The sequence below is a fragment of the Cetorhinus maximus genome, chromosome 10 (assembly GCF_964194155.1).
Source record: "Cetorhinus maximus chromosome 10, sCetMax3.hap1.1, whole genome shotgun sequence".
In the NCBI taxonomy this organism is placed as follows: Eukaryota; Metazoa; Chordata; class Chondrichthyes; order Lamniformes; family Cetorhinidae; genus Cetorhinus; species Cetorhinus maximus.
In genome coordinates this window covers 9,684,609-9,711,665 of record NC_135888.1, presented here as the reverse complement: position 1 = coordinate 9,711,665, position 27,057 = coordinate 9,684,609, and the positions used below count along the sequence as shown (strand labels likewise).

The 27,057-nt window shown below is 44.1% G+C and overlaps 1 protein-coding gene across 4 annotated transcripts in view; it reads right to left on the bottom strand.

Annotated features, from left to right (window-relative positions):
- LOC144685438 (ras-specific guanine nucleotide-releasing factor RalGPS1-like) overlaps positions 1-27,057 on the bottom strand; it is a 911,907-nt gene that overhangs the window by 738,000 nt on the left and 146,850 nt on the right. For 3 of the 4 annotated variants that reach the window (XM_078549928.1, XM_078549931.1, XM_078549929.1), the window contains exon 3: positions 11,540-11,667. In XM_078549928.1, the coding sequence (XP_078406054.1) occupies positions 11,540-11,596 (57 nt within the window). In that variant the 5' untranslated portion in view covers positions 11,597-11,667. Of the gene's footprint in view, positions 1-11,539; positions 11,668-14,949; positions 15,077-27,057 lie in introns of those variants that run through there. The other variant, XM_078549930.1, reaches the window with a different exon arrangement.

The following is a 27,057-nucleotide window of genomic DNA, read 5'->3' as shown; positions in this document are numbered from 1 at the left end:
TGGGAAATGGTTGGCTTGTGGTGAAACCTGGCTGATTTTCATCCCATTCAAATAAATTAAGCAGGTTCTGCACCAGGCAGAAGATCCACTCCAGCAGATCACTGCCCAGGCAGAGAAAATGCAAATTAGGTGTGGGCGTACACAAGGACATTTGCTGCTTCTCATCACATCACAAGCCTGGTGACTGACAATTTGCGTTCCAGGGTTGACTGCTTATTAAATTCAGCAGAAAGTTTCAACCACAACTCAAAGGCTAATTGCATTAAGGAAAGAGTCTCTGGAGCCTAAGGGAAAGATGCTGCAGATGTCTTGTACAGAAACAGCAATATTGTGCCTTTTTAACAGGCCAATTATATCAAATTCATCAGATAGTTGGTGGCATAAAACACCCTGGGGGGAATTGTCCCAGATTTGCACTAAGTGCGGTAGCGGGTGGGTAAAATGACGTTTTACCCGCAGGCCGCAATGGCGGCTTTTCACGCCGTATCGTCCCAAACCCACCGGATTAATTATGCATTCCCGGGAAAAACGCCGTTTCCATGGCGGGCGGGCTCTCATTCGCCCGTCACACCATCAGCTCACCTCTTCATCACGCCGGGCACCATGTTTAAAGACCAGCCGCGCGCACACCTCTCAGTTCTTCCAGCCCCCAACTCCTGCGCGGAAGACATGGCCCCGAAAGGCAAAAAGACCACAACCCCCAGGTTTAGTGACATGTTCCTTGAGCACCTTTTGAATGCCATGGAGGCCCGCCTTAATGTCCTCTACCCCTGCTCTGGTTGCAGGACGGGCAGCGGCATCACCAATCCAGCAGGGACACAACGGCAGCTGTGGTCAGCGCCAATGCCCTGCAAATGAGGCCAGCCACCCAGTGCCACTACAGGATGAATGGTCTCATCCATTCCGCCAAGGTAACTCACTCTTCTCATTGCTCTCAACTCACAAACCCATCACACATCCACAGGGATCTCACACCTCAAGGGACAACAACACTAACTCTCTCACACACCTTCACATCGCCATCAGGCTCATATCCTCTGGAGCTCACGTCCTCATCCCGTCCATGGCTCCGCTCATCACACAAACATTCCCCTCAGTGCCATGTGTCCTGCTCACACTCTCGCCATCTGTTTTCATGCAGGAGAAGCTGGCTCCCAGCAGCAGGGAGAGGCCCCAGACCAGGGATGGAGTGACCCACATGAGGCCCCTCACTCACTTTGAGGAGCGAGTTATCACACTGACTGGTGAGGACGTGGACCTTGCCTGCGGTGAGGGTGAGGTTGGCAGCAAACACCCACCTGAGGATCCTGCACCACATCATCCCTCTCTCAGTGAAACTGTGAGTGCTCTCTCTAGTGCTTTTGACTCTGCTGCCATGCACTACTTATCTCTACTTTGGTTCACAGGGAGCTCTGCCAAGGGACCCACACCCTCAGCCAGTCAGTCCCTCAGCTCCATCCACATTCTCACCTCCAGCCAAGAGATCATCTCCTCCATTGAACAGCTGGAAATAAGCAGTCTGGGAGACCCATCACAGCGCTTACCCGCACCCTCCACCAGCACAGAGACACACACCTCGGTAGGATCTAGATCTAGAGCAGGCTCCAGTTCGCAATCTGGTGGTCACCACAAGGACACATGTCCACAGCAGGAGGAGGCAGTTTTGGCTGAGCTCCCTGGCACTGGGAGGGCTGCTGGGGAAGAGGCATCTGTGAGGTTCCAGTCAGATGACGAACCGCTGGATTCGGCCTTCCAACTCATCCTGGAGAGTCAGCAGAAGGCAGGGGAACATCACGCAGAGCTGTTAGAAGCCCTCAGCGGGAGTGGTACACAAGTGATGGTAATGCTATTGAACATCAAGGGGTGATGGTTGGATTTTCTCTTGCTGGAGATGGTCATTGCCTGATATTTGTGTGGCGTGAATGTTACTTGCCACTTGTCAGCCCAAGCCTGGATATTGTCCATGTCTTGCTGCATTTGGACATGGACTGCTTCAGTATCTGAGGAGTGGTGAATGGTGCTGAACATTGTGCAGTCATCAGCGAACATCTCCACTTCTGACCTTATGATGGAAGTTATTCTTATGAACGGTCACTGATGAAGCAGCTGAAGATGGTGGGGTCGAGGACACTACCCTGAGGAACTCCTGCAGTGATGTCCTGGAGCTGAGATGACTGACCTCCAACAACCACAACCATCTCCCTTTGTGCTAGGTATGACACCAACCAGAGGAGATCTTTTCCCTGATTCCCATTGACTCCAGTTTTGCTCGGGCTCCTTGATGTCACACTCAGTCAAATGCAGCCTTGATGTCAAGGGCAGTCACTCTCACCTCACTTTGAGAGTTCAGCTCTTATGTCCATGTTTGAACCAAGGCTGCAATGAAGTCAGGATCTGAGTGACCCTGGCGGAGCCCAGACTGGGCATCAGTGAGGTTATTTGCCACAGACCTTGTTGAATTAAAATGTATCAGCCGTCATTCTGCCCACTCACCTAATCCTGTAATTTACTGTTGTCTCTTCATCATTTGCCCTAACTACTAGTTTAGTATTATCTGCAAGGTTGGATATACCTCATGATTTCAACTCTAGGTAAAGCTTATATACAAGGTGAGCCTCAGTGCTTGATATTTATGAATAAGGGGAAAGCAGGGACTGTATTTTCCTGGGGATCATATCCCCTGCCAATGCAGAATTATCCTTATGAAAAAAATAGGGAGAGCAGTGTGATAAAAGCAAGATGCTCCAGATGCTGGAAATCTGGAATAGAAGCAGAAAATGCTGGAAAAACTCAGCAGGTCTGGCAGCGTCTGTCAGGAGAGAAACAGAGTTAACGTTTCAAGTCCGTTTGACTCGTCTTCTGAGCTAAAGAGAAGTAGAAATGTGATGGACATTATACTGCAGAAAAGAGTAGTCTCCCAATGCCTCTCAGCCCGCTTCTACCTCCTTCCCAAAATCCATAAACAGGGCTGTCCCAGCAGACCCATCATGTCAGCCTGTTCCTGCCCCATGGAACTCAGTTCTTCCCATTTTGACTCCGTTCTCTCTCCCTTTGTCCAGTCTCTTCCCACCTATTTCCAGAATTCCTCTGATGCCCTACGTCATATCAACAATTTCCAGCTCCCTGACCCTAACTGCCTCCTCTTCACCATGGACACCCAATCCCGCTACACCTCCACACCCCACCAGGATGGTCTGAGGGCTCTCTGCTTCTTCCTTGAACAGAGGCCCGAACAATCCCAATCCACCACCCCTCTCCTCAGTCTGGCTGAACTTGTTCTCTCACTGAACAATTTCCTCCAAATAAAATGCGTGGCTATGGGGACCCGCATGGGTCCCAGTTATGCCTGTCTCTTTATGAAGTATGTGGAACATTCCTTGTTCCAGTCCTACTCAGGCCCCCTCCCACAACTCTTCTTTTAGTACGTCGATGACTGTTTCGATGCCGCTTCATGCTCTCGTCTGGACCTGGGAAAAATGTACGATTTTGCTTCCAATTTCCACCCCTCTCTCACCTTCACATGGACCATCTCCAACACTTCCCTTACCTTCCTTGACCTCTCTGACTCCATTTCTGGTGATAGACTGTCCACCAATATTTATTACAAGCCCACTGACTCCTACAGCTACCTCAATTACAGTTCCTCTGCCTCCATTGCATCTGTTCCTTTGATGCTACCTTCCAAAACGCCGCTTCTGACATCTTCCTTTTCCCTTAGCCAAGGGGTCCCCCCACTGTGACTGACAGGCCCTTCAACTGTGTCCGACCCACCTCCTGCACCTCTGCTGTCGCCCCTTCCCGTCCCTCTCAGAACCATCAGAGGGTCCCCCTTGTCCCCAATTTTCACCGCACCAGCCTCCGCATTCAAAGGATCATCCTCCTCCATTTCCGCCAACTCCAGCATGATGCTACCACCAAATACATCTTCCCCTCACCCCCTGTCAGCATTCCATAGGGACTGTACCCTCCAGGACACACTGGTCCACTCCTCCATCACCCCCAAACTCCTCATCCCCTTCCGATGGCACCTTCCCATGCAATTGCAGAAGGTGCAACACCTGCCCCTTTACCTCCTCCCTCCTCACCATCCAAGGCCCCAAACACTCCTTTCAGGTGAAGCAGCACTTCACTTGCACCTCCTTCAACTTAGTCTACTGCATTCGCTGCTCCCAATGCGGTCTCCTCTACATTGGAGAGACCAAACGCAGACTGGGTGACCGCTTTGCAGAACACCTTTAGTCTGTCCGCAAGCATGACCCAGACCTCCCTGTCGCTTGCCATTTCAACACTCCACCCTGTCCTCATGCCCACATGTCCGTCCTTGGCCTGCTGCATTGTTCCAGTGAGGCTCAACGCAAACTGGAGGAACAACACCTCATCTTCCGACTAGGCACTTTACAGCCTTCTGGACTGAATATTGAGTTCAACAACTTCAGATCTTGAACCCTCTCCTCCATCTTTACCCCTTTTTTAATCCATTTTTTTTTTAATTTTCATTTTTTTTCTCTTTCAATCCTTTTTTTAAATCCTTTTTCCTCACACCTCTGCTATCTTACCTTTATGCCATTGTCATTACCCTGTTTAGTCTTTAACACTACCATTAACACCCACTTTGTCTCGGGTCCATGACATCTTTGTCAATCTCTCCTGAGCTCTCACCAATCCCTGACCTTCTATTTTGCTTCATCCTCTCTTACACAGTATAATGTCCATCACATTCCTACTTCTCTTTAGCTCTGATGAAGAGTCATACAGACTCGAAACGTTAGCTCAGTTTCTCTCTCCACAGATACTGCCAGACCTGCTGAGCTTTTCCAACCTTATCTGTTTTTTATTTTATATTAAGGAGAGCAGTATATTTGATTTCCTACACGGCTTTGAAATGGAGTAAAAATGAAAGCTACTCTCAACTACTTCAAAAAGATGAGACACCCAAGACCTTTCATGGAAAGGTCACAGCATCACAGACGATTGATTGACCTGGTAACTCAACATTGAAGATTGCAAGTTGAATTATATGTAATTAAGGCAATAACAGATACTTGAAATGCAAATGACATGAGCGCCTTGTCATTAGCATTCCATGTGATAACTCCGACCGGGGAATACTTTTGGAATCTTTAGCTCTGGATTGAAATACAAACACATTGGGTGAGTAGAACAATCAGTACAGAACTCTGAATCTAGAAGGAGAAAAGAAAGACGTGCATTTATTGTGAATTTCACAATTAAAGGACATCCCAAAACACTTCAAAAGTACTTCATTGGCTTGTAATGTCGGACCGCAGCAGCCAATTTGTGCACGGCAAACTCCCACAAACAGCAAGGTGATAATAGCCAGATAGCCTGTTTTTGTGATGCTGATTGAGGGATAAGCAGTCCCAGGGCACCAAGGATAACTTCCCTGCTCTTCTGCAAAGTAGTGCCATGGGATCTTTTAACATCTGTAAGATGACACCTCCATCAGAGCAGCACTCCCTCAGCACTGCACTAGACAGTTAGCCTTGATTTTTGTGCTCAAATCATGGAGTGGGAGTTGAACTCTCAACCTTTTGACCCCAAGGTCTACTTTTTTTATTCTTTCACGGGATGTGGGTGTCACTGGCAGGGCCAGCATTTGTTGCCCTTGAACTAGCTTACTAAGCCATTTCAGACGGTTAAGAGTCAACCACATTGCTGTGGATGGAAGAAATACACTAACTAAAATATTTAACACCTTGCAGACCAAGTCTAACATCAGATATTACCCTGATTTGTTACTTTGCTGTATTATTTAACCTCTCCATATTAGTTAACCTATAAATAAATCTGACTGAGTAGATTCAGCTCCATAAGCATTGGGTCTGTGGCGAATTTCAGAAGAACATGGTGGGCATCTCGGTCATCTCTAGTGATCAATATATCAGCAATAATGGAGACTAATTAAACTGATGCATAGTAACTCTCACATTGCATGGAGAAAGGTGCAGGTTTTGGTTCTTGGGAGGCCACAGTCTGTTTGTGAAATGGCCTTTAGCAGTGAACACAAAACAAAAACGTGAGCAGCCAATAACAATCCTTTTGGTCCAAATCTGTGCATCTTAACGACCAATCAATTTCTTATTGGGAAAGCTTGGGATCATGCTGCTCGTATAATCTCATGAGGAACTTTGCGAAATGCTTGTTCAAAGCACCCGTCAAATTTTCTCCTTCCATCTCGGTCAAAAAAAAAGGAAACTTGATCTGGTTCATTAGATGAGACTGTGCCAGTTTTTCCTCATCATTTACCTCCACTCACCACCCCCCACCAACTGCTCACTTACTCTGTCCCTGGTGATGAATTCAAGCAAGATTTCCAGTGTACGGGACTAAACCTCACTAGTCTGTCATTACTTGCTTCATCTCCTCCTCACGTTTTCCACGGTTTGTTACTTTGCGAATGCTTCCTTCGCCTGTCACGGGAATCAAGCTCTTGGAATAATCCCCCTTAGGCCACTCTGCGTCTTCCTTCACCCAACCCCCCCGACCCCCCCGGACTGTAGCACCACTTTCTCAAACTGGAATGTGAGGTGGGCATTAAATACCGGCTTTGCCCAGCAACGCTCGTTCATGAATTTATTTTTTTTTTTAAACAAAAAGCATCAATCTCCTGATTTCAGCAAGCATCGGAAGATTGGAAATAATGCATTCCTTGTTCCCTTGCCTGTACATGAAGCTCAGCAATGTGTTGAGCCTCTCTGGCACTCCCAACATTCTCAAAGCCTGGAAGCTTCCTGGCAGCTGCTCCCACTCTGTGGTCATAAAGTTTTTACACACACAAGTGGGAATTCTGCCGCACACCAGGGAACTTATGACTGCGGAGTGGGAGCATTCGAAGGAAATTCCAGGACCATGTTGGTCGCAGAGCTTATTTTAATTTTCGGAAAGGCAAGAAAATCTAATATAAATAAAGACCATTGTTCACAAATATGAATAATGGTCCTTTGTTTTACACAGAACTATAAAATGTGTGAAAACCACTTAATACTTAGGACAAAGAGCCCACCAAGCTCCCTCGCCTGATCCGATGTTTGACAACTTGGAAGTCACAATGATTGGGTGGGGGGGGCGGGGAGGAGACTTGCATTTATATAGCACTTTTCTCGACCAATGGGTATCTCAAAGCGCTTTACAGCCAATGAAGTACTTTTGAAGTGTTCGAATGGAGAAAACATGGCAGTCAATATGTGCACAGCAAGCTCCCACAAGCTGATAATGACCAGATAATCTGTTTTTGTGATGTTGTTTGAGGGGTAATTATTGGCCAGTACACTGGGGAGAACTCTCCTGCTCTTCTTCGAGATAGATCCCTTGGGACCTTCTATATTCCCCCCTCCTCCGGCCCAGACAGGCAGACAGGACCTCAGTTTAACATCTTATCCAAAAGCGCTGCCTCAAGTACTGCACTGGACTTAATTTTTGTGCTCAAGCCCTGGTGTGGAACTTCAGCCTGGAACCTTGTGACTCAGGGGCGGGAGTGCTACCAACTGAGCCACAGTTGGCACATTGCCAGGTATAACATTGGAAAAGACAATTACATGTCTGTAGTCTCCAATTCATCCAAAGAAGTAGTGAGAACTTCATATAGGTGGGCTATTAAAATAAAATGGTGCTTCAAAAAGGAAAATATTCACTGTTGTTAACACAGGGCAGAGAGTTCAGGGCAGCAGCTGATCCAGGTGGAAAGATTGCAGCCATTTTGCTTGAAATGTCTCTGCAGCCAATTCTTTAGAGGGAGTTTAGTATAGATTTGGATTAAAATAAAACTAGCAGATCGCTCATGACTTCAGTCACAGTGGGTTAAAGAGATTACACACTAGGGGTGTAGAGGGGGCTGTTGACTGCTGCATTGTAGGAATAAGAAAGAGCACTGCTGAGCGGGTTTGGAAAGACAATTGTAAGAAATTGCCTCTGATATTGTGCACCAAATTTATTTTGATTGAGCCCCAGTGATCAGCTATTTATCAGGATCAGGGGAGAATACAGTGGGATTGTCAGGGGTCAGCATTAGGACCTCTCTTCAGGTACCATGCCCTAAGAGGACTTTGGTGACTGTGGACCTCCATGTTAATCTTACTCTGGAGATGTGACCACCTTTGTTGGTGGTGCATTCATTCAGTTTGCGAGGCTCTTTAGAAAGGTCGAACTTTGTCTACCTCGATCTTTTTTTAGCATCGATCTTTCCAACCAGCATCAAACTTTCTAAATCATGATTTCTTATTATGTGCCCAAGAAATTCCAACTGTCTTCTCTTGATCTTGGTCAGCAGAATTCTTTTGATCTCAGTTTTTACTAGAACCTCGTCATTGGAAACGTGGCTTGCCCAAGGTATCTTCATTATTCACCTCAAAAACACAACTCTGCAGCCTCGATTCTTCTCTGCGTTGTTTCACTGATCATCCAAAGCTCACTTCTGTATGACAAAATTGGTGTGATGACGCATCCCAGGGTTCTCAGATTCGTTTTCATGATTAATTTTGAGTTGATCATATTTTTTTCATTTTTTGAAACGCATCTTTGGCCATTGCAATCTTTCGTCTTATTTCTTGGTCGCACTTTCTGTCCAATGTTAACCTGCTTCCTGGATAACAAAATTTGTCTATTTGTGTGACCTTTTCATTCTTCACTGTGATCTTACGTTCTGGTAGGACTTTCTTTCTGGACACTACTAGACATTTTGCTTTCTTACAGTTTAGCTCAGCCCCTTCCTCTCACTTTCACTCACTACTCTATCCAAAATCTTTTGCAGTTATTCCCGAGTCGGCAGTAAGAACGGTATCATCGGCCTATCTTATATTATTAAAGTTGTAGCCTCCAACTAACAATCCAGGAAGGTCTCCAATCTCTCCAAGAATATTTTCACTATATAAATTGAATAATTCTGGGTGCAAAACACACCTCTGTCTGACCCCCCTTTCAATCTTCACAAAATTGCTTGGATCATTCTCAACTGTAGTTTGTTCCCAATGAAGATTTCTTATCGCTCTAAGATCTTTGCTATCAAGGTCAAGAGACTCTAATGTGCTCAACAGTTCTTCATGTTTCACCTTATCAAATGCCTTACTATAATCAATAAAACACATGAGTGCATCTTTTTTCATCCCCATGGTTCTTTCTGATGTCATGCGTACCATAAAGATATCATTTCTCATTCCTCTATCTTCGACAAAACCACACTCAAGAGCTGAAATTTCTGGCTTTATCTTGCTCCTGGTCCTATTCATAAGAAGGATCTTAGTCACATGACTCAGATTGATAGCGCGATGGAGTTCACATTCAATTGCTCCAGGCTTTTTAGGGAGCGCGATAAATATTGATTTACTTAAGTCTTCGGGGATTTCTCCAATGTCATAAACCTCATTAAAGATAAGAGTCAGTTTGTCTATTCCAAAGTCTTCTAAATGTTTAATTTGTTCAGTGACTATATCATCTGGCCCTTTGGCTTTATTGTTTTATCGGTATTAGGACCACTTTTTTTATATATATATGTGAATACTGACGACCTGGACGTGGGTATACAGGAAATCATTGGAAAGCTTACAAATGACACAAAACTCAGCAATGCAGTAAAACAGTGAGGAAGTTAGAAACGGACTTCAGGAGAACTTACTGGTGAAGTGGGCAGACAGATGGCAGATAAAGTTTAACTTTAAGCGTCAAGTGATGCATTTTTGAAAATGACAATACAAACTAAATGGTGTTATTGTGAAGGGGGTGCACAAACAGAGAGATCTGAGGGCTCGCATACATAAATCTCGAAAGGTGGCAGTGAAGGTTGAAAAGTATGAGAAAGAACACAGCAATTTTGACTTTACAAATGTATACAGAGTACAAAAGCAAGTTATGCTAAACCCCCTGAACTCTAGCAGCTTACACTGTTTCTTCCCTGAGAAAAAGATAATGTTTCATCTTTCTTTGATGTTTTATGTAAAACTTACTTAAAAAATACAGGTACCGTGTTCCAAAAAAACATCGAGCGAGATTTCATGACCTCCCCTTTTCCATTGGTAGCAATTTCTGCTGACTGGCCATGTTTGATTTATTGCACCGATGCATCCTCAATAGATTTTCACCAATAGCTCTTTACAGCAAGCAATTTGTATTTATTTGGGCTTGTCATGCAAAGATGTGACCTGGGGAGTGTGATGTAACTGGCAAAAGGAAGAATTGTCTATAGAAAGATTATGTATGCTTCTTTTTCAAGGGGAAAGAGTAAGGTGAACTAATAGATGTCATTAAAATAAGGACACAGAATGGACACAGAGGGAGCGTTTCCACTTATGGGGAAGAGCAAAACTAGAGGCCACCAATATAAGATAGTCACCTAGAAATGAAATAGTGTGGCCGAGTGTTGCAGACAGGCACATTCCAAGACACAGGACTACGTGCTGAGGGACACTCTAAAAGCTCGGGACAGCCACCACAGAGGTTCAATGGGGAAATTAAGGCCACTGTCTAAGGTCCTCTTGCCATGTTATACTGAGGGTCTGGGCTGGAACTGAAGTAAAAATCCCTTGGGCTGTATTTGTGACATGAAATGTATATTGTAAATACAACCCTTAATTGTAAGTGAAGTGAGGCACCTCAGAGTGCCACCTACTGTACTGAAAGGAAGTGTATTGCATTTCATTTAATCCCAAATTTGAACTGTTATGCAATACACTTTTATAAATTTTATGAATAATGTGTATTTTGGGGGGGGAGGGAGGTGGCCAAGAAATCAAGCAGAGAATTCAGAAGAAACTTCTTTACAAAAAGTGGTGGAAATGTTGAACTTGCTACCACAGGATGCAGTTGAGGCAAATAGTATAGATGCATTTAAGGGAAGCTAGGTGCACTTGAGGGAGAAGGGGAGAGAGGAGTACGCTGATCAAGTTAGATAAAGACAGCTGGGAGGAGGATCAAGTGGTGTAAACACCAGCCTTGCCTGGTTGGGCCAAAGGCCTGTATCTATGCTGTATATTCTATGTAATTAGACAAATAGAAAGTCAGTCGGACAGATAGGTGGATGAGGTAGATGAGCTGTTGTCTTTGAAATGCTCACTGAAGAGTTGTCAAAGTCAACCATCAGTAAACCTAGCAGCATGCCCTCTGTTTGTGTTCCACATGATGTGGTTTAAGTGTAGTTACTCCTGGAATCTATGGGACTACTGTACTCAGTGAGGGTTTATGCTCAGACTGATGATTGGGACACAACATTGGGCCAATTTGCCAAATACCTGTTTCCAGTGCAGAGTTTGGCCTGCTGAAAGTATGCATTGGCAAATAACAGCGTGATCCCAACAATTTTTTCCCCAATAACTTTAAAGGATGGAAAATTATGGGGCTCATACATTCCACTTCTTGATATGTACAATGCTTTGTGACAGAAGTCCATACTAACAAACCCCAGCCCTATAATGCCTTCTCGGTGTATATGGCTAACGAGGAAATAGCAGCTGGTTCACTTAGCCTACGTGAAGATAAAGACAAGACATGGCACTGAGGTGCACTTGCGCATCCACATTTTTTTCATGGTTACCTCTGGTGTGGCAGACGTCACTCTCAGATTGGCCATCAGGCCATTCCTCTTGTACATGCTCCCCCTGCTTGTCGAGCAGCGTTTATTTGAGCCTCAGCTGGTGGAGACACACGACAGACAGCCAATCCCTGTGACAGAAGAGAAAGATCAGCAAAAACAGCTTCTCAGCATTTGCAATTCAGACACGGCCCCGCTGAGACAGAAATAAATTACGTTCCCTCATGGTTTGTTCATGTGGCTATTGGATCCATTACGGAGCCTGGCACTGTGTAGTTATTGGATCCATCCTCATCACGAGGCAGTGTCTGCAAAAATAAGATAATAAATCCTCCTACAATGGCTGCTGAACAGCCTTTGTGTCGTCACTTGTTTTTTATTTGCTTCTTTGGGTCAATATTTCTCTAAGCAAAGTAACCTAACCATGATAAGTAAAGGCAACTCAAAGCTGCAACAACAGAACATTGAGAGGGGAGTCAAAGCCGAGACAGGTTCATGCCAAATGCATTTAAATGTGGCAAATGTACAGTGCCAGGCTCGATAATGCTGTCCGTATTGCAGCCAGCCTGCCTCTCACTTGCCACCATTTCCTCCTCATCTAACACCTTGTGTGAACATCTGGACATAAATTCTACGTCTGAATATTTATTTTAAACAATGAAAACTCAGCATCCAGTCCGACAGTGGAAAATCTCCATGCCAGCGTATTACCAAAGCGCATCCAACTCGACTGTGAACACTGCCTTAGAAATCAAAGGGGGCAATCTTAACAAATCATCTTCTTCCATTGCTATAGTAAGGTTAGAGTCTTGCAAAAAGTGTTTCAAATACTTGTAAGAATTTGCCTGCACTGTATTTAACACAAAGAAAATACCATATGCTGCTGAAAACAGAGTTCTCTGTGCATTCTTTGCATTTTATTAAAGAATAAATTGTAGTGGCTAACAATAAAGAACCAAAATGATAAAATTGTGCAAAGCTACAAAATGTAAATTGATGCTGCAGGCTTAAATATTGTAATGAACGTTTGTGTTTTGGTGTCAAGTAAGCAAGCTATGGCCTTGCTATTTTTGTAATAGTGCACAGATATATCAACAACTATAATCGAAGATAAAAGTTACTTGTTTTGTTTTATACGTTTATGTCTTGGGTAAATGAATTTGCTGGCCAACTGAACCCCTTCCTATGTTCTCCTCAATTGCTGCTTGCAATCAATAACGGGGAGAGACCGATGTTAGAATAAACAGTGATGGTTTATTGAGTCATAGGGCAGAGCACCAGATCATATGTGCTCACTCAGAAACCTCCAGAACTAGACATACAGTTCCCCACGCTGTACAGTGATTTGTCAGTGCTGTCACATGATCTGTACACGTGCATTCTCTTAAAGGGACAGGGTACCTCACTTTGCCGAACATATTCTCAGTTTAAAGACCTGCAGGCCAGATCACCGCTTGTAACAAGGCCTCATTTTGCAGTTTTGCCTTTGCAGTCTTGTTATTTTTCCTTTTCTTCTATTTCTTTCACAATTATAGATACGGAAAACCACTTGGTCCTTCTCAGTTAATGCATCCAAAAGGACTTAAAATCTCAAAGACTCCACCTCCACTGCTTTTTTGGGAAGAAAGTTCCACAGATGCACGACCCTCAGAGGAAAACTTTCTCCTCATCTCAGTCTTAAAAAGGAGACCTCTTATTCTTAAACTGTGTCGCCTAGTTCTAGTCTTCCCCCATAACCTACTCCCGTAATTAACAACAACAACAACAACAAGGCTAAATAGCCCAAATTCCTTCACCTTTTCTCATAATTCAGATTTTTATCACCGTAGATTCGCCTCATGGCTCTTCTTAAAAACACTTCTAGCACTTGACGGTCTCCCATGTGTCCTGGGGACTAACACTCGAGACACTAATCAAGGTGTGATCGGACCAGAGCATTATATGTTTGATCGGAACTTCCTCTAACTTGTCCTCTACCATTTTGGCTTTATAGCTCAGCATTCCATTGATTGCTGTTTTGCATTTGATGGACATGTTAAGTGTCAAGTTGACTAAAATTGCTGGGTATCTTTCAAGTTCATCCTATCAATTGCACTCTTTCTACCAGAACACATCACACAAGGGGGCAGAGTTTCCACTTTGAATACAACCGGGAAAATGCGCCAGTTAGGCCACCATTCAAGTTTCTGCTAAAATGCATGTGCATTATCACAAACTAAACTCCCATGAGTTGTCATAATTGCATGGCGTAATAGAACATTTTTTTTTGCTAAAAGATATTCACTGATGCCGGTTTAGATGGGTAACCTGGTGCAGTTTTATCAAGGCAGCTGAAAATGGGTTTGTCACAAAAAATAAACATGCTCAATGTGCCTAACCTATCAGCTGTGAGTACCCTGATTTCAAGTCACTGAAAAAGATGTTAAAATATGTATATATTGAATCATTTGTTAGTTTCTCTGGTGCACACTGGTCAGTTACTCAGTAAATTAAACTTTTTGTTTGCAAAGACTTGTAAAACCTCTTCACCAGTACCCGTGCACCATTAGGAAAGAAGCACGATTTGGAAAGTCCTCCTGAATCAGTGCAAATCAGATAAACATGTGCTGTTGACCTGGCAGTGTGGCTAGGTTTGTGGGTGGGGCCTGATCCCTACCCAGCAAAGTGAATCTTAAACCAGTGCAAAAGATTGTGGAAAATACGGAACGCAAGTGGTTTTGGATGTAACTCGCAAAATTCCCTGAATATTGAGTTCAACAATTTTAGATCATGAACTCTCTCCTCCATCCCCACCCCCTTTCCGATCCCCCTCCCCTTTTTTTCCCCAATAATTTATATCGATTTTTCTTTTCCCACCTATTTCAATTTTTTTTAAATGTATTCCCATCCATTGTTTTATCTCTACCTTTTAGCCTTTTTAGATTCCTTCACCCCACCCCACCCCTACTAGGGCTATCTGTACCTTGCTTGTCCTGCTTTCTACCCTTAATTAGCACATTCCTTAGATAATATCACCACCTTCAACACCTCTTTGTCCTTTTGTCTGTGACATCTTTTGGTTATGTCCACCTATCACTGGCCCTCTATCCAGCTCTACTTGTCCCACCCCCCCTTAAACCAGCTTATATTTCACCTCTCTTCTATTTTTACTTAGTTCTGTTGAAGGGTCATTCGGACTCGAAACGTTAACTGTGTTCCTCTCCGCAGATGCTGCCGGACCTGCTGAGTTTTTCCAGGTATTTTTATTTTTGTTTTGCAAAATTCCCTGATGTTTTGTGCTGGTTGGACCGATTTCACTGAAATCTAGACACAAACTAGAGGAAATGTTACCTCACAACGTTAATCCTTCTTCACAAACTTCGAGTAAATAAAAATTCTCTATTCTTGACAGCACTGTGGAATATTTGATTTACCTTAGCATCACCTCTCTCTCAAGCTAATAAGGTTTCTCTACAACACTGATTTTTTATAGCGGCTGTCAACCCTCCAGGATTGGCCTGAAGTCTCCAGGAACTGAAGATCAATCTTGTGCAATGTGCAGCACTGGAGAAAAATCATCAGGACATTAAAAAAAAGATTGTGCTTTTGTGTCATTTTCTTTGACCATTTCTCTTTTACCAGATATATAAATATTGAAAATGGAAAAAAAAAATGGTTCTTTGGCTGACATCATCCAAATGGGTAATGAGTCTTTTTGCTTTCCAATTGGCATAGGAAGGCAACACATCACAAAGACGGATATGTGTTGGCTGACTAATAGCTGGAGCCTGAGGGCAAGTCATGTGAAGAAGCCTCCAGGAATATATTACAGTTGGCAACCCTAGTCCCAACTAAAATTTCCTCTTTTTATTATCTCAAAGTTGGGGAAATCTCGCCTGCAACTTCTATCCTGAGATGGTTACAGATGGCAGAGAGGTTCAAAAGCACTGCACGATATTCCAATGCAGTTGCGTTACAAACAACAATAAAAAGGGTATGGCAAATGTTTTTCAAGAAAGATAACTGCTTTAGGAGGCCATTTTCAAGGTCAGGTAACTCACCTTTCCAGACAGAGCTAAAACATTGAGATATTTGCATCAGATTCAAATGTAGGGTGTAATATTTTCTCAAAGTAGGTGTTTCTAACAATGTATAAATATGATTTATAAAGATGATGTTTGCATTTCACTTCATATAGCTATGTAAAGAAAATTCTTCCTTTTCCCTTGACATGTACCACAAGTGACTATCAATCCCACTGCTAACCAGTGTTCTGATATATAGAAATAAATTTATATATATCACTGTGTACATGTATGTATGGAACCAAAGTGCCCTCTAGAGGAAATGCTATGCTAATAAACCCCAATCATGAGATCCTAACCTGAAGCACGATTACCAAAATGAAGAGAAGTCAAGAGTCAAGCAGTCAACATCTTTGCAAACGTTAGCTCCTTCCTAATTTACCATTTTACCATTTTAATTTCCACAAACAAGCAGATTCCCTTCATTTAAATAAAAATTGCATTCAATGCGCATTATCCGAAAGGACAATTCCCTTCTAATGCAACATAGGAATATTTCCTCAATATCATATAATCTTGCATCAAAACAGCTACTTTTGATTTAGCCAACCTAGGAGACAACACTCAAACTTTCACATATTCTCTCAACTCCAGATGGAGAAGGGACTTAAACTAGGCCTAGGAATGTGGCCAGGACACTCTTGGGTGTAGGGATCAATTCCCGAATGGTGAAACCCAGGATGCACCCAATAATAAGCCTCTGGCCCCATTACTACCTGCAGTTTGTCGGCTCGATTTGTAATGGGCAGCTCTCTGACAAAGTCGGCTGAGTGAAGGGTAGGCCACATCTTTAAAGCTGTATTTCACCACAATTCCATTTTATAATAACCAAAGGCAACCACCTGAGCAACTCAATTTTACAAATATCTATATTCGTTCCATGGTTATTTTCTAGCTATTATAATCTAAGAACTGCTGAAATTCTTTAAAATGAAACAATGCAATATCAGTAAAAATCTAAACAGCTCCTGCAGCAACACCATGAGATTGATAAGGTGACATGTACAAAATGCCAATTGAAATGACTGCTGTGGGGTTAATGGGAAAGGATGGTGATTCACATAATGAGGATTTAATGGAAAAAAGCAGAGGAAGAGTCACAAGACAAAGGTGATCAGGATTGAAAGGACTTAGACAGGCAGCAGTGAGAGATAAGGGAACAGATGCTCAGAGATTTGCCTCACAGAGGAGAGAACAACCCGGAAAATTGGATTCATCCAACAAGTCCGTCTGCCTGCTCAGAGGAGAATTCATCTTTTTGCCACTTTGGAAGAGGCGTTAACCCAAAGTCACAGGCTACAAAACAATTCAATCCACGAGATTGACAGAAGCTTTCAAGACCTAGGTTCTGACACAACCCATTCTCACACATCCTCCTGTCCAAGTTTCCTGGAATAATGAGGCACCTGCTTCTACGTATAATTATCAATTCAAAATATGTCACTCAGCTTGGATTAGGTAGTTGGCTGTGCTGGGAGATAAGAAAAAACAAATGTCGTAATTTTAGTGTGTTGTTTTGTCAATATTTACAGTTCAACAATTCAGCAGCAAAGTAGCATAGCACAGTACCACAGCAAACTTATTCTTTTGTTGTAAGAGGGAAACTAAGAAATGGAGTGCAGCTAACTAATTGAGGGAAGACTTAGAGTTTGGTGAGAGGGGGAGTTCGGTGAAGGGGGAGGAGGAGTTGTCCGTTTCCTCTTTCTATCTTTCTCACCCCATAGAAATTGGTTCTTGCTCTACTGCAGGGAAAGGAGCTAGCTGTTTGGTGAGTATCCGGTAAGCGGGTAAGTTCTATTCTATCCCTAAGGTTTAAAATAGTACACAATTTGGTGGTAAAGTTAATCAAATATATCAGAAAGCAACATTAAATAAATGATTCATATAATTAAGTAATTAGTTAAGACACATTAAGGATGACAGGATAGGTGATGTGTCAAGGCTGCAGCATGTGGGAACTCCTGGACAACACTGTGATCCAGGGCAAACACATCTGCAGTCAGTGTTTGTAGCTCGAGGAACTTGGGCTCAGAGTCATTGAGCTGGAGGCTGAGCTGCAGACACTGCGACACATCAGGGAGGGGGAAAGTTACCTGGATGCTTTGTAACAGGAGGCAGTCACACCACTTAGGATAAGGGTCATCTGATTTGGTCAGTGGTCAGGGACAGGGGTGTGTGACTATGAGTGAGGCAAATAAAGGGGACCCAGAGGGCAGGAGTGCAGGGGTGTGAGCCTCTGCAATTGTCCAACAGGTTGGAGGCTCCCTCACCTTGTTTGGGTGAGAGTGGGGGCTGCAGGATGGATGGGCAATTTGACCATGACGCTGTGTGACAGGAAGCCATCCAAGTTGGCGGGGGGGGGGGTGGGGGGGGGAAGGAATGTAGTGGTAGTAGGGGACAGTATAGTAAAGGGTATTGACCCTGTTCTCTGTAGCAAAGAATGAGAGTCCAGGCAGCTGTGTTGCCTGCCCGGTGCTGGGGTTTGGGATATCTGCTCAAGGCTGGAGAGGAACTTGCAGAGAGAGGGGGAGGATCCAGTTGTCATGACCCATGTAGGTACCAATGACATAGGCAGGATGGGGAAGGATGATGAGCTAGGCAACAAATCAAGCAGCAAAACCTCAAAGGTAATCATTTCTGGATTATTTCCTGAGCCATTTGTAAATTGGCATAGGACAAATAAGATTAGAGAAATGAATGTGTGGTTCAAAGACTGGCGTGGGAGAAGTGGGTTCCAGTTTGTGGGGCACTGGTACCAGTATTGGGGAAAGTGGGATCTGTACCATTGGGACTTTCTACAGCTGAACCATGCTGGGGCTGGGGTCCTCGTGAGCTGCCTAACTAGGGAAGTAGAGGGGGTTTTAAACTGAATAGTGTGGGCAAGGGATCAAATTTGGGATGATGTGGTAAACCAAAGAGTAGATACAAGGCAAGAGAGACGGGTATTAATATTAATGATAAACAGACTGTGACAGGAAGGGACAGAGAGTACAAATCTAAGAGTAAATCCGCAGATAAGGCTAGATACTACAAAATAATAAGAAAGACAAAACTAAAGGGTCTGTATCTAAACTCATGTAGCATTCGAATCAAAACAGATGGCGCAAATAGAAATAAATAAGTACGATTTGATAGCCATTATAGAGACATGGCTACAGGAAGACATAGATTTGGACCTGAATATTGAAGGGTATGTGACATTTAGGAAGGATCGGAAGTTCGGAAAAGGTGGAGGGGTGGCTCTGTTAATTAATGATGGTATTAGCACATTAAAGAGGGATGACCTAAGTTCAGGAAACCAAGATGTAGAAGCAGTTTGGGTTGAAATGAGGAATGATAAAGACAAGAAGCCATTTGTGGGAGTGGTGTACAGGCCCTCTAATTGTAACTACACAGTAGGACAGAGTATAAAAGAAGAGGTAATGGGAGCTTGCCAGAAAGGTGCAGCAATAATCATGGGGGATTTTAATCTACATGTAGACTGGAAAAATCAATGGGCAAAGGTATTGTAGATGAGGAGTTCATAACAAAAGACTGCAGATGCTGGAAATTTGAAATAAAAACAGCAAATGCTGGAAAAACTCAGCAGGTCTGACAGCATCTGTGGAGAGAGAAACAGAGTTAACATTTCGAGTCTGGATGACTCTTCTTCAGACCAGAGTTCACAGAATGTTTTTGGGATAATTTCTTAGAACAGCATGTTCTGGAACCAACCAGAGAGCAGGCAATGCTAGACCTGGTATTGAACAACAAGGTAGGATTAACTGATAACCTCCTCATGAAGGCACCCCTAGGAAGCAGTGATCATAATATGATTGAATTTTACATTCATTTTGAGTGAGGAATGAGTGCGTCTAAGATTAGTTTTTTAAAACTTAAATAAGGGCAATTATGAGGGCATGAAAGCAGAGCTGGCAAATGAGATTAAGGGATATGCCAATAGAAGTTCAGTGTCAGATATTTAAAGGGATATTTCAGAATACACAGAATATATACGTTCCAATGAGAGAAAAATTCCAAGGGGAGGGCCCACCATCCATGGTTAACTAAAAAAGTTAAAGACAGTATCAAACTTAAGGAAAAAGCATATAATTACACGAAGATGGGTGGCAGGTCAGAAGATTGGAAAGAATACAAAGATGGATAGTAAGAGTATCTATAGATACTTAAATAAGAAAAGAGTTAACAAAGTGAGCATTGGTCCTATACAGAGTGTGTCTGGGGAATTGATAATGGAAAGTGGGGAGATGGCGGACAAATTAAACAGGTATTTTGCTTCAGTCTTTGCTGCAAAGGACACAAGTAACATCCCGGAAATAGCTGTAAATCAGGAAATGGAAGGGAGGGAGGGAGGAACTCAGGAAAATTACAATCACCAGGGAAGTGGTATTGAGCAAGTTGTTGGGGCTGCGGGCTGACAAATGCCCAGGTCCGGATGGACTTCACCCTAAGGTCTTGAAAGAAGTGGCTAGTGAGATAGATGATGCATTAGTTTTAATTTTCCAAAATTCCCTAGATTCGGGGAAGGTTCCATTAGATTGGAAAATGGCAAATATAACTCCTTTATTCAAAAAGGGAGGGAGACAGAAAGCAGCAAACTACAGGCCAGTTAGCCTAACATCTGTCATAGGAAAAATGTTAGAAGCTATTATTAAAGATGTTATAGCTAGGCACCTTAGAAAAATTCAAGGCAATCAGGCAGAGTCAACATGGTTTTGTAAAAGGGAAATAATGTTTAACCAATTTATTGGAGTTCTTTGGAGGAGTCAGATGTGCTGTGGATAAAGAAGATTCGTGGGAATAGCAATATTTTTTCTCATCAATGCTGGCCTTCTGTACCTCTACTTTAGCAGTTTTCAGCAAGTAGACGAGGAGGAGTATGTGAGAACATGGGAACTAACAAAAGTGGGATTCATGACATCTCTTGCATTGTTTTTGGTTTTTGGATAATTGGATGTACTGTAAGTGGATGTACTGTACTTAAATTTCCAGAAGGCATTTGATAAGGTGCCACATCAAAGGTTATTGAGGAAAATAAAAGCTCATGGTGTAGGGGGTAACATATTGGCATGGATAGAAGATTGGTTAGCTAACAGGAAGCAGAGAGTTGGCATAAGTGGGTATTTTTCTGGTTGGCAGGATGTGACGAGTGGTGTGCCACAGGGATCAGTGCTGGGTCCTCAACTTTTTACAATTTATATAAATGACTTGGATGAAGGAACTGAAGGAATGGTGGCTAAATTTGCTGATGACACAAAGATAGGCAGGAAAGTAAATTGTGAAGAGGATGCAAGGAGGCTACAAAGTAGGTTAAGTGAGTGGGCAAAGATCTGGCAAATGGGGTATAATGTGGGCAAATGTGAAATTGTTCATTTTGGCAGGAAGAATAAAAAAGCTTATTATCTAAATGGTGGGAGATTGCAGAGTTTAGAGTTTCAGAGGGATCTGAGTGTCCTAGTGCATGAATCACAAAAGGTGGATAGTCAGGTACAGCAGGTAATGAGGAAAGCTAATAGAATGTTATCATTTATTGAGAGAGGAATTGATTACAAAAGCAGGGAGATTATGCTTCAGCTGTACAGGGCTTTGGTGAGACCACATCTGGAGTACTGTGTACAGTACTGGTCTCATTTAAAGAAAGATGTAAATGTGATAGAAGCAGTTCAGAGAAAGTTTACTAGACGAATACCAAGAATGGGCAGGTTGTCTTACGAGAAAAGGCTGGACAGGTTAGGCTTGTATCCACTGGAATTTAGAAGAGTAAGGCGACTTAATTGAAACCTTTAAGATCCTGAGAGGTCTTGACAGGGTGGATGTAGAGAGGATGTTTCTTCTTGTGGAAGAATCTAGAACTAGGGGTCACTGTTTAAAAATAACGGGTCGCTCATTTAAGACAGAGATGGGGAGAATTTATTTCTCTGAAGGTTGAGAATCTCAAACTCCCTTCCTCAAAAGGCAGTGGAAGTAGAGTCTTTGTATAGTTTTAAGGCTGAACTAGGTAGATTCTTGATGATCAAGGGGGTGAAAGGTTAATCGGGGGTAGGCAGGAATATGGGATTGAGGTCGCACTCAGATCGGCCCTGATCTTATTGAATAGCAGAGCAGGCTCGAGGGGCCGAGTGGCCTACTCCTGCTCCTAATTCCTATGTTCGTATGTAACTGATCTCCAACTGTTTACCGTCATTACTGGGGAAAAGAAAAACCCAAGTATCAGTGGCAAAGACTGGAGAATATGCCAAGCTGCCATTTTTGTGTGACTGGTGGAGAGAATAATGGTTCTCATTTTATTTGTATGGGTATCTTCATTTGTTAGTCTACTTTTAAAACAAAATTGTTACTATGTTATGGTGCTTTACAGCAGCACTAATTGAGACTAGCCATGGATTTTATTCCCATAAATTAACACTTAAACATTAAGCTGTGATTTTTTTTATTCTTTCATGGGATGTGGGCATCACTGGAGAGGCCAGCATTTGTTGTCCTTCCCTAATTGCCCTTGAACTGAGTGGCTTGCTAGGCCTTTTCAGAGGGATATTAAGAGGCAACCACATTGCTGTGGGTCTGGAGTCACATGTAGGCCAGAGCAGGTAAGGACAGCAGATTTCCTTCTCTAAAGGGCACTAGTGAACCAGATGGGTTGTGACAACAGTCGGCAACATTTCCGGGTCACTATTACTGAGGCTAGCTTTTAATTACAGATTTTTGTTAATTGAACCATGGTGGATCTGAACCCATGTCCCCAGAGTCTGGATTACACAATCCAGTGAGATTATCACTACCCCACAGTCTCATTCACTTTCATAGCTTGACATTTCACAAATGGAGCAGAATTTTCCCCACATTTTCCCCAAACGTAAAGAATAAACTTTATCACTGTGTTTCCATCTTTAGTGCCCTCCCGAATATCAAGAACAAAACCAGCGCCGTGAGAATTCCAATTTAGAAATAAAGCTCCCGGGGTTGGTGTACCTGCTGTGCAGCTTTGCTGAACTGCAGTTCAGGTAATTCTCCACAATGTGATCCAGTGCAAGCCGTGTGTGAGAAAAAATGCTCTACAAACGACCCTTCCGACAGCTGTTATGTGTGCAGTAGAAAATTGGCTTTTCCAGCTACATAGCAAAAGGATCTTAACTCACGTCTGATACAAATTTATATCTTTGTTCGAGCTTTTTAGACCATTTTTCTGCAGAGTGCTAATGTCCAGCTGTAGGGTACAGATGAATAAATGTGTCCGTGGTGCCATACGAATAGATATGATTTTAAGTGTAGCAACTTGACGGGTTTAAAGGCTTTATCCACCAGCTACTTCACATGGTGCCATTTGTGTTACTCTATATTCGGTCATTAATACCCCAACAGCAAGCCAGCCGAAAGATGGGCAGAAAAGATAGTTAAATATGGCTCGGAACTTTATCATTTGAGTAAACTGTGCAAGGGAAATAAACACTATGAATCATAATTATAACACTTTATGCCATTTCATATAAACCTCAAGCCCCAGTATCATTACCTTACAAACCACAATGTATACCTCTGTCTAATCTTAGGAGATCATATCAGTGTTGCTGTCATTCAGTGAAGTGTCTGCCTTCTGTAGGGTTGTTTTGGCTCCAGTCAGACACTGCAGAGCAACCCAAGGACAAGGTAAGTTCCAAGACACTGCTCCATTCCAGGTGTCCTTGCACACATTCTCATTAAGGGAGATTTCGGAGTCATTGCGGTTATAATCAGCACAAAGTGAGCGAGATAAGCAATTGTTGAATTTGCTAACTAACAATACAGCCAGTTTTCATTAAATTTTATTTTCTGAAAACGTGAAGACTGACTTGCATTTATGTAGCAACTTTCACAACCTCAAGATGTCCCAAAGAGCTTTATAGCCAAGTACTCATGAAGTGGAAGCCAGTGTTATAACGTAGGAAACAGATGCTAATTTGTGCGCAGAAATGTCCATTAACAGCAATAAAATAAATCTCTTTTAATAATGTCGGTTGAATCATAAATATTGGCCAGGACACCAGGGGGATCTCCCAAGCTCTTCTTTGAAATACGACCATGGGATTTTTTTTTTTACATCACAGAATTGTTACAGAGCTGAAGGAGGCCATTTGGCCCATCGTGTCTGCACTGGCTCTCCAAATGAGCAATTCACCTACAGCCAGTCCATTCCATCCAGGCCAAAGAACAGAAGGACCATGGTTTAATGTCTCATCTGAAAGATGGCACACGTCAAGACAATGCAGCACCCCCTCAGTACTGCACTGGAGTGTTAACCTAGGTTTTGTGCTCAAGTGTCTGGAGTGGGGCTTGAATCCACAACCTTCTCAGTCTCTGACAAGAGTGCTCGCTATAGACTGAGCCATCGTAACAACTGAGAAAAGGGGGAAAAAAATCAGCTGTTAATGAGACAAATTTAATGGCTGAATCTTACCTATGTTGGGCGGGCTGGGCTGGAGTGGGTGGGGGTGGGTGCGGAGCCAATCACCGCCCACGATCGGCTGCGCACTCCATTTTATGTGGGCGGGACAATTAAGGCCCGCCCAGCGCTACCTGTGCAGGCGGGGGAGGGGGGATCAAAGGTTACGGGGAGAAGGCAGGAGAATGGGGTTGAGAAGCTTATCAGCCATGATTGAATGGTAGAGCAGACTCGATGGGCCGAATGGCCTAATTTCTGCTCCTATGTCTTATGGTCTTATGGAGAGTCGGGCCCTGTGCTCTTTCGTGCATGCAGGCGAAAGAGTGCAGCAATCTCCCTGAGGCAGATCAAGTTGATTAAAACAATCTTGTAATAAATAAAGTAAAAAATCATTTAAACATGTCCCCTTGTGCAACAGTGTCACATGAGCTGGGACATGTTTGTGAGTGTAGCAAAATTTATTAAATCATTTTGTAAAACCTTCAGGAAACCTCATCCCGGCCGTGGATGAGGTTTCCTGAAAAATGCGAAGGCCGCTTGGGCTCTTTGCCTGCCACCCCCCCCTCCCCCGCCAACCTTAAGGTGGACGGGCAGCGTTGTTAATAAACTTGATTACTTTTTTAGTGGCCTTAATAGGCCGTTGACAGTTCGGCGGGTGCGCAGGCGCCTCCAGCGCCCGCCTGCCGAACGAAAGATCAAAATGACGCGCAGTGACGTCGGGGCGCACGCCCGACATTATCTCGCGTCATTTTACACATCAGCGTGTTGGGCCCTCACCCGCACGACGGCGGCAATAATCTGGCCCATGACCCAGATAACCCAACAGCACAATCAGAACAAACACAAACCATCCGAGCTTCCTTTCTGTGGAAAAGCACTTGGCGGAATTGGTAATGGATGGTTATCCTTCTCCAGAATAGCTTCAGGGAAAGTAATTTTATTGTTGGCAGGTATAACCCAGCAATTACTGAAAATCCCTCAACTTGGAAATTACAAGTTACACACAAAGTCCCAATCATAAAACCATAATGTTCAGCAGTAAGGAGAATTAGGGAAATTACACTGAGTGAGAAACTGAATGAGACACTGACTATTGTTGCCTGTTCAGGGATACAATTTGAGCTCTCACAACAAATAAACATTCACACAGCAACCTGACTGCTTCTTTAACAGCAATCGGATCATAAAAGAACAAAGAAAAGAAACCTGCATTTATTTTACATCTTTCACAACCTCAAAATGCTCCACAGGATATCGCGCCCACTTCCTGACTAGAACACAGAATATGCGGCAATGTGATAGAAGATTTATAATGATGAAAAGCGTGGGACAGGGTTGACAGTCTGCACTGGGTCTAGAATGCAGAGTACCAGGTACAAAAGGGCGTAATCGTCCCAGATTTGCACTCGGGGCGGTAGCGGGCAGGTAAAATGACCCCGGTGGCCGCTTTTCACACCGTATCGTCCCAAACCTGCCACGTTACTTATGTATTCCCGGGAAACACGCCATTTCCATGACAGGCGGGCTCTCATTCACCCACCTCCCGCCTGCCATCACCTCGCCGCTTCATCACGCCAGGCGCCATATTTAAAGTCCAACCGCTCGCAGCACATCTCAGTGCTCCTAGCCCATGAGTGCTGCAGGGGAGATGATGTTCATGAAAGGCAAGGCTGCAGCAGCTCCCAGGTTTGGCGACGCGTCACTGGAACACCTTTTGGATGCCGCGGAGGCCCACTGGGATGTCACTTTGAGGAGCGTGCTATCACGCTGACTATGGGGGGTGTGGACCCTGCCTGCGGTGACAGTGAGGTCAATGGCGAACACTGAACGGCCTGTGGATGTGGGATGGGTTTGTGAGTGTGTGAGTTGAGAGTGATGTGAAGAGTGAGTTACCCTGGCAGAACGGATGAGACCATTCCTTCTGTCGTGGCACTGGGCGACTGTGTCTTCTGCAGGGTGTTGGCGCTGACCACCACTGCCACCACCTCCCAAGCCTGCTTGGTCATGCCGCTGCCCATCCTGTGGCCAGAGCAGGGCTAGAGGACATCCCAGTGGCCTCCGCGGCATCCAAAAGGTGTTCCAGTGACGCGTCGCTAAACCTGGGAGCTGCAGCAGCCTTGCCTTTCATGAACATCATCTCTCCTGCAGCACTCATGGGCTGGAAGCACTGAGGATCCTGCACCACATCATCCCTCCATTAACTCAACTGTGAGTGCTCTCTCTCTCTCCTGCTTCAGATTCTGCTGCCATGCACTCATCATCTCTACGTTGGTTCACAGGGAGCTCTGCCAGGGGACCAACACCCTCAGCTCCATCTACACCCTCATCTGCAGTCAAGAGTACACCTCCTCCAGTGAAGAGCTGGAAATAAGCAGCCTGGAAGACCCGTCACAGCAGAGGGAGTAGCCAGCCAACGAGTGATTCTGGAGGGAAAAGTATGTGGGGGGCAGGGCCTTTCAGAGCCTTATGTAAGCACTCTCCCACACACGCGGATCCTTCACATATCACACTCACCTCAATGCCCTGGACATTGCTGCCTGCTGGGGTTTGCTTTCAGTTGTCCATCTCCGCCCACCCGATGATCACACTCCCATGCAGCACCTGATCTCGCCCACCACGACTCTCGTTTCACTTTCAATTTGGGCAGCATGGTGCTAATTTGGTTTTACTTTCGCTCCCTTGTCTTTTCCCCTCCCCTAGTCACTCATTTCCTTTACCCCATCACAGTTGACCCCCCCAGCATCACCTCCCACCTCCACCTCCACTCTGTTACCTACAAGCCCCAATCCTTTTCCTTCGGGAGCATCCAGGTGAAGGTGCACATTCCCTTCCTTCCCGAAAATCCCAACACCATCCACATTCACCTCCCCAACCCCATCCTTCCCACCCCCAGGGTCCATGTCTGCCTCCGGGTCCCCACCAACCACCCTGACTGTCCCTTCTATCGCTACCTTCAAACCCTCAACCCTTCCACCCTACCACCTCGCACTGCCCTCGGTCATTCTCACCCTTCCTCAATACTATGCCCACCCTCAGTGCGC